The sequence below is a fragment of the Drosophila miranda genome, assembly GCF_003369915.1.
Source record: "Drosophila miranda strain MSH22 chromosome Y unlocalized genomic scaffold, D.miranda_PacBio2.1 Contig_Y1_pilon, whole genome shotgun sequence".
In the NCBI taxonomy this organism is placed as follows: Eukaryota; Metazoa; Arthropoda; class Insecta; order Diptera; family Drosophilidae; genus Drosophila; species Drosophila miranda.
In genome coordinates, this window is record NW_022881603.1 from 46,004,779 (window position 1) to 46,019,485 (window position 14,707).

The 14,707-nt window shown below is 56.8% G+C and overlaps 1 protein-coding gene and 1 pseudogene across 2 annotated transcripts; both read left to right on the forward strand.

Moving 5' to 3' along the window:
- The first annotated feature begins 1,980 nt into the window (after positions 1-1,980).
- Positions 1,981-2,848, forward strand: LOC117190712 (annotated as a pseudogene).
- An 807-nt stretch (positions 2,849-3,655) lies between these two features.
- On the forward strand, positions 3,656-12,374 carry LOC117191844. Of its 2 annotated transcripts, none has more exons than XM_033396611.1 (2): positions 3,656-4,247; positions 11,072-12,374. In XM_033396611.1, the coding sequence occupies exon 2, from the start codon at positions 11,086-11,088 to the stop codon at positions 11,668-11,670; it is 585 nt and encodes a 194-aa protein (XP_033252502.1). In that variant the 5' UTR covers positions 3,656-4,247; positions 11,072-11,085; the 3' UTR covers positions 11,671-12,374. Both variants share the same exon structure in this region, with proteins under 2 accessions (XP_033252502.1, XP_033252503.1).
- Positions 12,375-14,707: the final 2,333 nt, after the last annotated feature.

Below are 14,707 nucleotides of genomic sequence, written 5' to 3' on the forward strand. Positions count from 1 at the left end.
GGTGGAGTTACCCTCTGGGTCTATCTCTGTGTGATCGTCGGGTGCTTCGATCTCCGAGGCAGCGTCCTGCTCGACTGGCTTTGACTCTTTGTTGAGGACGACCACCGCCTGGTTTGTGGGGCCCTGTGTCGTCTCAACTTTGACCACCTTCCAATCCGCTGTTGGGAGGTGGGGGACATTGCAACATTTTTAGGATGCGCTCCGGCTCCTTCATGGAGGCGGGCACCCAGACTCTCGCCCTTGGTCTACTGGGCACTTCGCTACAGTCTACAGCGACGAGCATCGCCCCTGGGTAGACTTCCCCGACTTGTGCTACCGCTGCTTTGTACAGCTGTACGGAGCGCTCGTCTTCACAGGCTACGATTTGTATGCAGCCCTGGTACCAGCCAATGTCTTTGCAGACGGGGGGGCTGCTTTTCCAGCAGCTCGAAGCAGCGGTCGGCCAGTGCCGCTTCCACCCACTTCCACTGGTTTCTAGGTATCCGGGAGTCCGCGCTGCCTTTGTCCAGGACGCCAATCAGCGTCCTTTCTCTGGCAATCTGCGCGAATGATGTGTTAGGCAGCACACTGGAGCGCTTCGGTGTCGGCCCCGGAGTCTCTTGCGAGCGCTGCCTTTTTGGCTGAGGGGCTTCCTTCTTCGGTGCTTCCTTGCCAAAGATCGGCAGCACCTTCGAGGCCCACTCAACCTTCTTTATCCATTTGTTCGTCGGGCTGGACATCTGGCTTGCGTTCTGCCGGAGTATATTGCCAGCACTCCTTCTATCGGCATATGTAAAAGATTTGGCTTGGACACTAGTAGATGGTGACTCATCACCCGCCACTTTACCAGCAGGCAGAGCAGCCGCAGGATTGCATAGCCACTCTGCCAAGGTATCGGTTTTGGGAGCCAATTCACCACCCACCCCGACACCGGGATGGGACCCCTTTGGGCTCTCCCTAGCATCTTCCGCCGCGCAGGTTTTCCCTGCTGATTTGCGGGTCGGGCCAGGCCTTTGGGCCGCTGCCTTCCCCTTTTTGGGATTGCTCCCTGTTGGCATTTGGGGAGTGCCAGACTCATTTTGTTTGTTTTTAAATTCTTCCATTCTTTTCCCACGAGCTGCAGAGTCCGTCCGGGCAGAGATCCACGTTGCCCGGATAAGGCATACTTAGAACAGGGGGCTGCCAAGTCCCTGAGCTCTCCGTTAACGACTGGGCTAGTTTTATATACCGGGCCCCCAGCCAGGCTGAATCTCGGCACGGGTCGAATAACACTCTTAGTCCGGCCCGGTGTGAGCTGAATGTGGGGGGTTGGGATGTGGGTAGGTAGTTTGTAGGGATAGGGGAGTGTGTGAGCTACTTATACGAGGCGGCACCACAAGCGCATGGTCAGTGTTGCTACTTCGCGAACACCCGCTGGCCTAGGGAAGTCCGATTATTCGCAGCTGACCTACCTATATAGGTAGGTCGTTCGCTATCCGCAACCTGCGACCCGACCGGTGGCCTCAGCTAGGCCCCCTTTGAGCCACCTCACGAGCTCATCAGACCATCATCAGCACTTTAAATGAACTTAGTTTAATTGGTCGCCGGTGTTTTCTTGTGGGTTCCGGGTACAACGTCTGTACTCCGAACCAGGTCTCTGCGCAAGCTCCCCTTGGTTCTCGTCGTCGTCTTTTTATAGGCCCGTATTGCTGGGTCTGCGGGTTTGAAAATTCACTTTTGCGTCGGGGTGCACTTTGACGTTCTTGGTGATCGTCGCAGATTTTTACGGCGTCATCTTTCCGCAGTCGATGAACCCGGAGGACCGCACTTGGCTGATGGCTTGGCCTGGAGTGGGGAAAGTCCGCGTGACCTGATGTCTTTGGTCAGCGTTATGGAGTTGGCGCGTGTTGATCGGTGGCTGCGTGTGGAGAGAGGGCGTTGGTTGCGGGGTGTGGTGCTCATTATAAGTCGGGGGACGGATTGTTTCGAACCCTTGTAGGTTCGTTACAGCTGAAAGTCAGCTAGGTGTCGGCGTACGAAAGCATGGACTTGCAGCATATGGAGAACGGTGGTGGCCTTGGCGGCGGCGGAGGGGGCCTCAGCGAGATCAACTTTCAGCGTCTGGCGCAGATAATCGCCAACAGCATTCTTAAGGTCCAACAAAATGTATTAACTATGCAGCGCATGGTTAGTCAGCTGAACACACCACAGGATTCACCGGAGTTAAAGAAACAGCTGCACCAACTTATGACCTACACCAACCAACTGGTAAACGATACCAACAATCAAATCAATGAGGTGGACAAGTGTAAGGAGCTGCACCTGAAAATCCAGCGCGATCGGCTGGTGGACGAGCTTACAGCGGCACTGACCTCCTTCCAGGCCGTTCAACGGAAAACGGCGGAGTGCCTTGCGGCAGGCGAGAGAAGACAACTACAACATTGCCCGTCCGCCCGGCTCCTCGCGCACTGGCACTGGCAGCTCCAACAGCAGCGCCAGCCAGGATAACGGTTCCTTTTTCGAGGATAACTTCTTCAATCGAAAATCCAATCAACAACAGCAGCAGACACAAATTCAGGAGCAAGCCGACCTGCAGGCGCTGAAGGAGCAGGAGCAGGTCATCCGGGAGTTGGAGAACAATATTGTGGGTGTCAACGAGATCTATAAGAAACTGGGTGCCTTGGGCTACGAACAGGGCCTGACGGTGGACTCCATCGAGTCGCAGGTGGAGCAAACCAGCATTTTCGTCTCACAGGGTACGGAGAATCTCCGCAAGGCGAGTTCTTAAATGAACAAAGTTCCTAAGAAGAAGCTGATAATGGTGGGAATACTAAGCGCCGTTTTGCTGGCCATCATCTTGATACTCGTCTTTCAGTTGAAGAATTAGAGCGAATGAATGTTAATGCGAATTATTCCAAATCAAACCAGATAATTGTTGTGAAAATACAAGTGTTGCCGCAAGCAGTCCTCCTTAACCATCCCCACCCCGGCCCCCTTTTTCGGACCTTAGACGCATTTGTGGCTTACAAGTTTAAACCTTAAATCAAATTCCACTATTGGCGAGATCGGGAAACTCAAAAGACCAGCTGCATGGCACGTATTAAGAAGTATTCACACTGCGCTGCATGTGCGCATATATTTTATATTTTTATATTTTATATTTCTGTACTTTAATATTTACGCACCCTGTATATTGTGTGAGGGAGCAGGCCACGAAGGCTACATGACATTAATTTTATATATTATACGGCCCGAGGGGTCTCTAAGCCCCACGTAGCTTATTATCTTCCTTAAAGGGGGGGAAAGTCACGATCACGGCGGACGCCACTGCCTTTTCAGAACCAAAACCCAACAACAACGAGTCAGCAGCAGCCAAAACGAGAGAGGAATACACCGAGGACCGAAAACCAACGGCATCGACGCAGCAACGGCGTGAATACACCGAGAAAGCAGAAACCCAACGACAACGACGCAGCAGCAGCCAAAGAGGGAGAGGAATACACCGAGGACCGAAAACCAACCGCATCGACGCAGCAACGGCGTGAATACACCGAGAAAGCAGAAACCTGAAAACAACGACGCAGCAGCGGCCAAAGAGAGACGAGGAATACGCCGAGAACCAAACCCAACAACAACGACGCAGCAGCGGCCAAAGAGAGACGAGGAATACGCCGAGAACCAAACCCAACAAAAACGACGCAGCAGCGGCCAAAGAGAGACGAGGAAAACACCGGGATCCAGCGAGCCGCCGGCATCGACGCGGCAGCGGCAGAAAAGAAACGCCGAGAACAGCGAGCCGCCGGCATCGACGCAGCAACGGCAGAGGAGAATCGCTGAAAAGATAAGATAACAGCATAAACGCAGCAACGGCAGAAGAGGACCGCTGAGAACAGCAATCAAATCCAGTAACGCCGCGCCAGCAGCGGAAAAGAGAGGCGAAAGTCACCGGCGCAGCTACAGACGCCGAAAGAGAGGGGAAACGACGGCGCCGGCCCTCTGCCGCCGCGGCAGATGACGACGCTAGCCGCCCACGCTGACGCTAGATCGGAGAGCCAGCAGAACGCCGGCTCTGAGCTGGGAAATGGGAAGGAGAAAAAAAAAGTCGTTTGGAAGCAGTCGTAGGAGTCGGACGTGTTTGCGGATAAAATTCGAGTGGCGTACGAAAAGTAAGACACGTGGCGAACCAGATCCACGCCAACGCGATCAGTGACACAGAGGAGATCCTGCATCTACGCCGTACCCACGGGGAAGAGGAGGCTTTCAACGAATACAAGCGTGGGAGTTCAGGGGTAAGTGAGTCTCTGGACGTGCATACGGGCTGCTGAGCGGTGCGATAGGTAGGGAACCCAGAAAGAATAAAGTGAAATGTAATACAACAGAAACATAGCACGACCACCAACAATCTATACACTGGACCCTGGAGGCCCGAGGCTTCATCTCCCCTGCCCTTCCTCCCGTCTCTTGCCCGAGCCTGTGTGATCCCATCCAGTAGTTCGTAGCCCGACCGGATCTTGAGGCCGCTGTCCGGCGATTGCCTAGGCGTTCCCGGTGATACCTGTCGGCGTTCCCTCCGCATGATCCCATCCCGTAGTTTGTGACCCCGCAGGGTCCCGAGGCCGCTATCCGACGATCGTCTAAGCGCCCCCGGTGACTCCTGTTGGTGTCTCGCCTGATCCCCGTAATTCCCTGGGTCCCGAAGGGGCTATACGGCGATTGCCTAGGCACTCTCGGCGATGCTTGCCGGTATCCCCGACCCTCGTAGTAATTCTTAGTTCGACAGCGTCCCGTAAGTGCTATCCGGCGATTGCCTAGGCACTCTCGGCGATGCTTGCCGGTATCCCCGACCCTCGTAGTAATTCTTAGTTCGACAGCGTCCCGTAAGTGCTATCCGGCGATTGCCTAGGCATTCTCGGCGATGCCTGTCGATATCCCCGACCCCCGTAGTAATTCTTAGTTCGGCGGTGTCCCGTAAGTGCTATCAGCCGATTGCCTAGGCACTCTCGGCGATGCCTGTCGATATCCCTGACCCCCGTAGTAATTCTTAGTTCGACAGTGTCCCGCAAGTGCCGTCCGGCGATAGCCTAGGTACTCTCGGCGATACTTGTCGGTATTTCCGCATAGCAAAGTTCCCCTTTCCGCGTCGTAGTAATTCTTAGGCCGACAGGGTCCCGTCCGGCGATAGCCTAGGTACTCTCGGCGATACTTGTCGGTATTCCCGCATAGCAAAGTTCCCCTTTCCGCGTCGTAGTAATTCTTAGGCCGACAGGGTCCCGTAAGTACCGTCCGGCGATAGCCCAGGTACTCTCGGCGATACTTGTCGGTATTTCTGCATAGCAAAGTTCCCCTTTCCGCGTCGTAGTAATTCTTAGGCCGACAGGGTCCCGTAAGTACCGTCCGGCGATAGCCTAGGTACTCTCGGCGATACTTGTCGGTATTCCCGCATAGCAAAGTTACCCTCTCCGCGTCGTAGTAATTCTTAGGCCTACAGGGTCCCGTGAGTACCGTCCGGCGATAGCCTAGGTACTCTCGGCGATACTTGCCGGTATTTCCGCATAGCAAAGTCCCCATTACGCGTCGTAGTAATTCTTAGGCCGACAGGGTCCCGTAAGTACCGTCCGGCGATAGCCTAGGTACTCTCGGCGATACTTGTCGGTATTCCCGCATAGCGTAGTCCCGCTTTCCGCTTCGTAGTAACTCTCAGGCCGGCGGGGTCCCGTAAGTACTGTCCGGCGATAGCCTAGGTACTCTCGGCGACACCTGTCTGTATTATCGCATAGTAAAGACCTCCGTATTGATTCTGAGTTCGGTGGGGCCCTGAAGGCGCTATTCGGCGATAACCGGAGTGTTCTCGGTGAAACCAACTGCCCCGTCCCACGCTACGATCGCTCCCGTCCGCGGGACTGCGGCCCCGTCCCCCATCGTCGGTCCAAAATACGGAGTCCCGGCAAATTATAAATATTGCTGTAATTTCGACCCTGGAGTAGACTGAGATATGTACCCCAGCCCAGGATCGCTTCCTTACAGATGGCGCCCGAGCAGGGACTCCGGGATTCCGTTATGTTTTGGGGCGCTAAGTGGAACAGTCGATCAGAAGAACGAGTAGCAGGGGGAATCGGGACTGTACCATGCGCAAGCACGGCCAGTCGGAATCCTTAGGACAAGAATAGCTGTATATCTCTGTAAAAAAACCGCACGTGAGGTCGCCCATTATTCACGTACAGCCGAGGCTGGCTTCCCTAACCTGCCTAGCAATAGCGTCAGCACGTGGCCGCTGCGCCCACATGAGGAGGAGAGCGCCGCGGCGAGGCGGCAGAGAAAGAGAACCGAGCCGAAGCTGGGCAGACATCGCTAGAGAGAGAGCGACACGTACGCGGCGAGCAGCGATTCGTGAGCGGTAGAGGCCGGAATCCTCCCGAAGACCAACCAGCCCGGCTATATATTTCGTACTCAGGCCCTCAGCGAGAATAGTCAACGCCCAGTCTTCAGAGCAGTCATTCGATGCCCGGTTTTCAGCGCGATCATTCAATGCACGGCCTACAAAACAATAGCCGATAGTCAACGCCCGGCCCTCAGCGAGGATAGTCAACGCCCGGCCCTCAGCGAGGATAGTCAACGCCCGGCCCTCAGCGAGAATAGTCAACGCCCGGTCTTCAGCGCGATCATTCAATGCCCGGCCTACAAAACAATAGCCGATAGTCAACGCCCGGCCCTCAGCGAGAAGAGTCAACGCCCGGCCCTCAGCGAGAATAGTCAATGCCCGGCCCTCAGCGCGAGCAGTCATTCAATGCCCGGTCTTAAACGTGATCAGTCCATGTGCGGCCCTCAAAACGATAGCAAATAGTCAACGCCCGGCCCTCAGCGAGAATAGTCAACGCCCGGCCCTCAGCGAGGATAGTCGATGCCCGACCCTCAGCGCGAGCAGTCAACGCCCGGTCTTCAGAGCAGTCACTCAACGCCCGGTCTTCAGCGCGATCATTTAATGCCCGGCCTACAAAACAATAGCCGATAGTCAACGCCCGGCCTTCGAAGTGATCAGTCAGCGTTCAGCCATCAACACGGGACGAGATCCAACGCTTAAGTCAACGAACCCAGCACGACCAGGACCACAAGGACAATCCCCAGGACGACGACAGCAAGGACTATCGACCGGCCTAGCCAGGATCAACAGTCAGGACAATTCCAAGGACAACGATAGCAAGGACTATCGACCAGGACCCCAAGCAGCAAGGACGCCAAGGACGCATCCACTGGACAACCGTGTTAACCGTGCATACGCCGTGCTTCCGTGACTAGCCCCAAGGACTCCGGTATTCAGTGCGTTACCTAAGAAAAGATTCTACCGGAGGGTCAATACGTGATACTACCGTCGGAAACGCGAAAGACCTCGAAGTGCCCGTTCGACCACCGTGCTTCGACTTGGGGGTACAGTGGATTTCGCATCGGCGCAAGGACGAAATGCAGGCCATCGCCGCCGAATTCGGCCTCGGTGAAACCGGGACAGTGGACGAACTGCGCAGCCGGATCTCGGCCTTTATCTCGCGCGGTGAGCATCCGACTGGGATCGAAAAACGGATCAAAGAGCTCGGAATGGTCTTCGACAGCGCGCCCAGCCCGAGAAGCCCGAGGAAGACGTCCCCGTCGCCGGGACCGAGTCAGCGAGAGCAGAAGGAAGGGATCTGTGCGGAGCAGCCTCTATCTATCATAATTCCCGAGTTCCCGCGCGCAGCTCACGGCGACTCTGGCCGGCTTGAAACCACGACTGACCGGCGACATGGTGACAATCACCACCAGCACCGCTTCCCGAGGAAGCCGGAACTTCGCGACCCGGAAGGGAAGAAATTTCCTTCGCCGCCCTGGCCGATAAACTGCGCAATTGGGGTCTGAAGTTCGACGGACACTCGGATGCGCTGGCTTTCATCGAACGGTTGGAAGAAAGGGTCGACTCATATGGCGGAAGCCCAGCACAACTGCCGCGAGCCATCTCCGGGCTACTAGCTGGCAAGGCCGAAGGATGGTTTAGGACGTTCCAGATGCAAGGCAAGCCATGGACCGAGTTCCGGTCCCGCGATACTTTCAGCGCTTGGAAGATACGATCCGCTCCCGTCACCAACGACCCCGAGAAGCCTTTCAGGACTACTTGATCGACCTCCGACTCATTATGCAACGAGCTCAGTATACTCCAGACAGGGAGCTGGACAGGATCTACGAGAACCTTCGGCCGGAATACCAACTGTTCACCCGTAGACATGAGTTCGAGACGTTGCGAGAGCTGACCCAATTGATCGAAGCGTACGAAACAACGCGGAACCGCGAACAAACCCACCCAGCTAACGACCGCCCAAATACGAAAGCCAGAACGCCATCATACCAAGGACCCGGATTATCCACCCCACAGCATGCTCCTCCAGACGACACCGGGCCCTCCCGGAGTGCCGAGACGGCAAGCCGCGTAGTGACCCAGGATGGAGACCGGCCGGTGAACACACGCCGGGCCTGCCGTAATTGCGGGGAGGAAGGTCATTTCAGCAGTTCATGCAGGAATCGGCGAGTGCTATTCTGTTGGGAGTGTGGCCGCCGCGGCATCTGGACGATCGACTGCTGTAGGCTATCCGAGTCGGGAAACGGGCCGAGTCTCCGCTCGTCAGGGAACCGATCGGAGACATACCTCCAGGGCCCCCAGGAGTAACTCATCCCTTATGTTTGGAAGGAGGCAGGATCGCCGCGCTAGTAACCATCGAAGGAGTACCGCTCACAGCTACCCTCGACACGGGAACAACGCGGTCGTTCGTCAGTCATCGCATCGCTCATGAAGTAAGTACCGGAGGGAACGCACGGAATATAAGGACTACCGTCCGCCTGGCGGACGGTACAGCAAAGGAGGTGACGCAAGCAGTTTCGGTCAAGGTACGTCTGGATCAACAGGAAACGCGGGTGATTCTATTAGTCCTACCCATGGTAGTGGACGACATCATACTGGGGCTCGATTTCCTTTGCGGCGTCCAGGCCATAATACAATGCGGACAAGCGTACTTGCAGTTGACCCAGCGGGCGATACGGGAAACCAACCCTATCCCCCCATCATCCTCGAATCGGCCTCGCATGGTTACTTTTAGTGACGAAAGTCCCGCGACCGCATCCGCTGCCCCTACCCGCTCGACCAATCCAACAGCGACCCCCCGGACGAAGCCGACGCACCAGAATCCCAACCACGCCAGACCCAGCAATATACCAGTGACAACGCACCGGAGTCTCGAACACGCCAGACCCATCAACGTACCAGTGACAACGCACCAGAATCCCGACCACGCCAGACCCGGCAATGGACCCACGACAACGCATCAGGATCTCGAACACGCCAGACCCAGCAACGCCACCCGAACCCAACCCACGATTCGATACGACCGCGCCAGAACCATCAACGAAGATTCGACGGAGACGACTGCGACACCGCTGGACACACCCAGGGCCAGTCCGTCCGCCTCGAAGAACACCCAGAGCAACGAAGATTCGACGGAGACGACTGCGACACCGCTGGACACACCCAGGGCCAGTCCGTCCGCCTCGAAGAGCACCCAAAGCAACGAAGATTCGACGGAAACGACTGCGACACCGCTGGACACACCCAGGGCCAGTCCGTCCGCCTCGAAGAACACCCAGAGCAACGAAGATTCGACGGAGACGACTGCGACACCGCTAGACACACCCAGGGCCAGTCCGTCCGCCTCGAAGAACACCCAGAGCAACGAAGATTCGACGGAGACGACTGCAACACCGCTGGACACACCCAGGGCCAGTCCGTCCGCCTCGAAGAACACCCAGAGCAACGAAGATTCGACGGAAACGACTGCGACACCGCTGGACACACCCAGGGCCAGTCCGTCCGCCTCGAAGAGCACCCAAAGCAACGAAGATTCGACGGAAACGACTGCGACACCGCTGGACACACCCAGGGCCAGTCCTTCCGCCTCGAAGAACACCCAGAGCAACGAAGATTCGACGGAGACGACTGCGACACCGCTGGACACACCCAGGGCCAGTCCGTCCGCCTCGAAGAACACCCAGAGCAACGAAGATTCGACGGAGACGACTGCAACACAGCTGGACACACCCAGGGCCAGTCCGTCCGCCTCGAAGAACACCCAGAGCAACGAAGATTCGACGGAGACGACTGCGACACCGCTAGACACACCCAGGGCCAGTCCGTCCGCCTCGAAGAACACCCAGAGCAACGAGGATTCGACGGAGACGACTGCGACACCGCTGGACACACCCAGGGCCAGTCCGTCCGCCTCGAAGAGCACCCAAAGCAACGAAGATTCGACGGAGACGACTGCGACACCGCTGGACACACCCAGGGCCAGTCCGTCTGCATCGAAAACCACCCAGAGTATCCCTACCAAGACAACGGAGCTAAGCCACGACCACGCCAGAAGCAGCAGTAACATCAGGACAACGTTTCTAAGTTTCGACCACGCCAGACTTAGCAGCAATACAAGGACAACGCATCGAAGCCTTGACCACGCCAGACCCAGCAGCAATACAAGGACAACGCATCTAAGCCCCGACCGAGACGGGGCTCTACACCACGACCCGCTACGCCTGGAAGACCACGGCCCCGAAGGACATAGGCGGTTCAAGGTAGACCAACTCGCACCTCACCCCCCAACGAATTATCAACTCGCCCCGTTAGCCGATGCCGCGGCCGGTCGACAACGCAACCCCTTTCGAAGATCAGACTCGACTAACCCAGTTACCGTGAACCTCGACTACAGGTTCATCAAGGCAAACGAAGGAAAACTGCGAGTTTAGCCGACTTAAAGGCGTTCCACGGAGTGGACCACCCCGAGGAGAACCCAACGACGTTGGAGAGACCTGAATGACCTGCCGACTTCGCAAGGGCCACTTGCGGTAGCGCGCTACCGTCACGTCCTCGCCCTTAAGGGGCGCGACCCACGAAACCGTAAGCTACGTATACATCCCCTTATGGGATTAGATAAGTACTACACCCAATGTAAACATCTTCTTACTCGCACCGCTCAAGCAGGATAGGGGAGGGTATTAATACTTCTAGTTAAGACAGGCAGGTTCTAACCGACAGTCATTTTCTCCCTAGAATCGACTGAAAACATGAAGCGTCTAAGAGACGGAAGGCAAGCTCGGCCCCTAGGGGAAAATGGTGATACGACGGGACACCCTAGCGGAGACCAGCTGCCTGAAGTCCCGGCACCTGCCGACGAACCAACGACAAACCGGGCTCGCGGCTGGATCGTCGACCCCAATGGGCCATGCGCCTCCCGTCAAGCCCAGCTGAGGCGGGTGGGAGAGGCGACACTTCGAAAACAGGACAGGATGCCATGGGGGAGGATCGACCAACAAACCCAGGGCCCGGGGACCGACGCCGAAGAGGAAGTAGAGCCCGATGGCCGCTTCGCAACCGCAGGTGTCCGCTCGGCGCCCAATCACGACGTCGCCGCCCTGAATCGCCGTTGGTTTGGGAGTTATGGGGCTGCCATCGACGAAGACAACGCGACCACGGACACCGACGAGCACGAGACAATAATACGCGATGCTCAAAGCCTGGCGTCCACGCTGCAGGACGAAGGGAACAGACACCCACTGGCTCGCGGGAACGAATGGGACTCGCCCCTTTGGGCCGAGTGGAACCTGGCCAGTCTAGGTCGGGTAGCCACCCCTCTAGCAGTACACGACTAGGACGAATCCGGGGACGGTGCTGGACCACACTACTCCGACGTGTCCCACGCAAGCGATGCAGGGGAAGGAGTAGGACCCCAACGCGACGACGGAGGGTCCGATTCCAGGTCCCTCATGAGCCTGGGCTTCGCGCCCCAGGCGAACCAGCAGTGGGCACCAGCCAACCCATCGGTGTCAGATGACGTCCTGCCTCCCCTCGTGGCCGCCCACGCCGGACTACCCCCACAACGTCCCGATGAGGGAGTAGTTGATTTCGACTCCGAAGGGAGCCTCCCGCTGGAGTATGGCGAGATGGCCGACCTGCTGCAGATCCTCCGGCCCTACGGTAGCCGCGGTGCAGGACGACCCGGAATGGGCAGAGGCTCCCCCGAACGGCGGACCAACGCGCTAGGTCGACAGTTGCCCCGGGACCACATATCCAACATCACCGTATTCTTACGCGATCGCGCCTACCGACTGGGAGTCCGGCGACTGGAGGTCCATGACGGCACTTGCATCCGCATAAAGATTACCCGCAGCCGGGCCGTCACCGTCACTCTTCGGCACCCCCGAAGTATGGAGGGGGTGTGAGGGAGCGTACGCTCCACCCACATTTTTTCCGCCCATCAGTTCGCCGTCATTTTCCCATTGGATGGACCCGAGATTACGTTATTAGAATTAAGATTTTTGACTTTTCTTTATTGACTTTTCAGTTTTAGGTTAAGGGGGGGGGGGGGGGGGAGGGGGAAGGCCACGAAGGCTACATGACATTAATTTTATATATTATACGGCCCGAGGGGTCTCTAAGCCCCACGTAGCTTATTATCTTCTTTAAAGGGGGGGAAAGTCGCGATCACGGCGGACGCCACTGGCTTTTCAGAACCAAAACCCAACAACAACGAGTCAGCAGCAGCCAAAACGGGAGAGGAATACACCGAGGACCGAAAACCAACGGCATCGACGCAACAACGGCGTGAATACACCGAGAAAGCAGAAACCCAACGACAACGACGCAGCAGCAGCCAAAGAGAGACGAGGAATACGCCGAGAACCAAACACAACAACAACGACGCAGCAGCGGCCAAAGAGAGACGAGGAATACGCCGAGAACCAAACCCAACAAAAACGACGCAGCAGCGGCCAAAGAGAGATGAGGAAAACACCGGGATCCAGCGAGCCGCCGGCATCGACGCAGCAACGGCAGAGGAGAATCGCTGAAAAGATAAGATAACAGCATAAACGCAGCAACGGCAGAAGAGGACCGCTGAGAACAGCAATCAAATCCAGTAACGACGCGCCAGCAGCGGAAAAGAGAGGCGAAAGTCACCGGCGCAGCTACAGACGCCGAAAGAGAGGGGAAACGACGGCGCCGGCCCTCTGCCGCCGCGGAAGATGACGACGCTAGCCGCCCACGCTGACGCTAGATCGGAGAGCCAGCAGAACGCCGGCTCTGAGCTGGGAAATGGGAAGGAGAAAAAAAAAGTCGTTTGGAAGCAGTCGTAGGAGTCGGACGTGTTTGCGGATAAAATTCGAGTGGCGTACGAAAAGTAAGACACGTGGCGAACCAGATCCACGCCAACGCGATCAGTGACACAGAGGAGATCCTGCATCTACGCCGTACCCACGGGGAAGAGGAGGCTTTCGACGAATACAAGCGTGGGAGTTCAGGGGTAAGCGAGTCTCTGGACGTGCATACGGGCTGCTGAGCGGTGCGATAGGTAGGGAACCCAGAAAGAATAAAGTGAAATGTAATATAACAGAAACATAGCACGACCACCAACAATATATACACTAGGGAACCTGGAGGCCCGAGGCTTCATCTCCCCTGCCCTTCCTCCCGCCTCTTGCCCGAGCCTGTGTGATTCCATCCAGTAGTTCGTAGCCCGACCGGATCCTGAGGCCGCTGTCCGGCGATTGCCTAGGCGTTCCCGGTGATACCTGTCGGCGTTCCCTCCGCATGATCCCATCCCGTAGTTTGTGACCCCGCAGGGTCCCGAGGCCGCTATCCGACGATCGTCTAAGCGCCCCAGGTGACTCCTGTTGGTGTCTCGCCTGATCCCCGTAGTTCCCTGGGTCCCGAAGGGGCTGTCCGGCGATTGCCTAAACCCTCTCGGCGACACCTGCCCTGTATGATAAAGACTTTCGCAGTAATGTTTAGCCCGATAGTGTCCCGTGAGTGCTATCCGGCGATTGCCTAAGCGCTCTCGGCGATACGCGTCGGTATTCTCGTACTCGTAGTAATTCTTAGTTCGACAGCGTCCCGTAAGTGCTATCCGGCGATTGCCTAGGCATTATCGGCGACGCCTGTCGATATCCCCGACCCCCGTGGTAATTCTTAGTTCGGCGGTGTCCCGTAAGTGCTATCCTGTCGATATTCCTGACCCCCGTAGTAATTCTTAGTTCGACAGTGTCCCGCAAGTGCTATCCGGCGATTGCCTAGGCACTCTCGATAATGCTCGTCGATATCCCTGACCCTCGTAGTAATTCTTAGGCCGACAGGGTCCCGTAAGTACCGTCCGGCGATAGCCTAGGTACTCTCGGCGATACTTGCCGGTATTTCCGCATAGCAAAGTTCCCCTTTCCGCGTCGTAGTAATTGTTAGGCCGACAGGGTCCCGTAAGTACCGTCCGGCGATAGCCTAGGTACTCTCGGCGATACTTGTCGGTATTCCCGCATAGCAAAGTTCCCCTTTCCGCGTCGTAGTAATTCTTAGGCCGACAGGGTCCCGTAAGTACCGTCCGGCGATAGCCTAGGTACTCTTGGCGATACTTGTCGGTATTTCCGCATAGCAAAGTTCCCCTTTCCGCGTCGTAGTAATTCTTAGGCCGACAGGGTCCCGTAAGTACCGTCCGGCGATAGCCTAGGTACTCTCGGCGATACTTGTCGGTATTCCCGCATAGCAAAGTTCCCCTCTCCGCGTCGTAGTAATTCTTAGGCCGACAGGGTCCCGTGAGTACCGTCCGGCGATAGCCTAGGTACTCTCGGCGATACTTGCCGGTATTTCCGCATAGCAAAGTCCCCATTCCGCGTCGTAGTAATTCTTAGGCCGACAGGGTCC

Excerpts from the sequence above, each read along its gene's own strand:
- LOC117191844 (XM_033396611.1), top strand. The coding sequence starts at position 11,086 with ATGAAGCGTCTAAGAGACGGAAGGCAAGCTCGGCCCCTAGGGGAAAAT.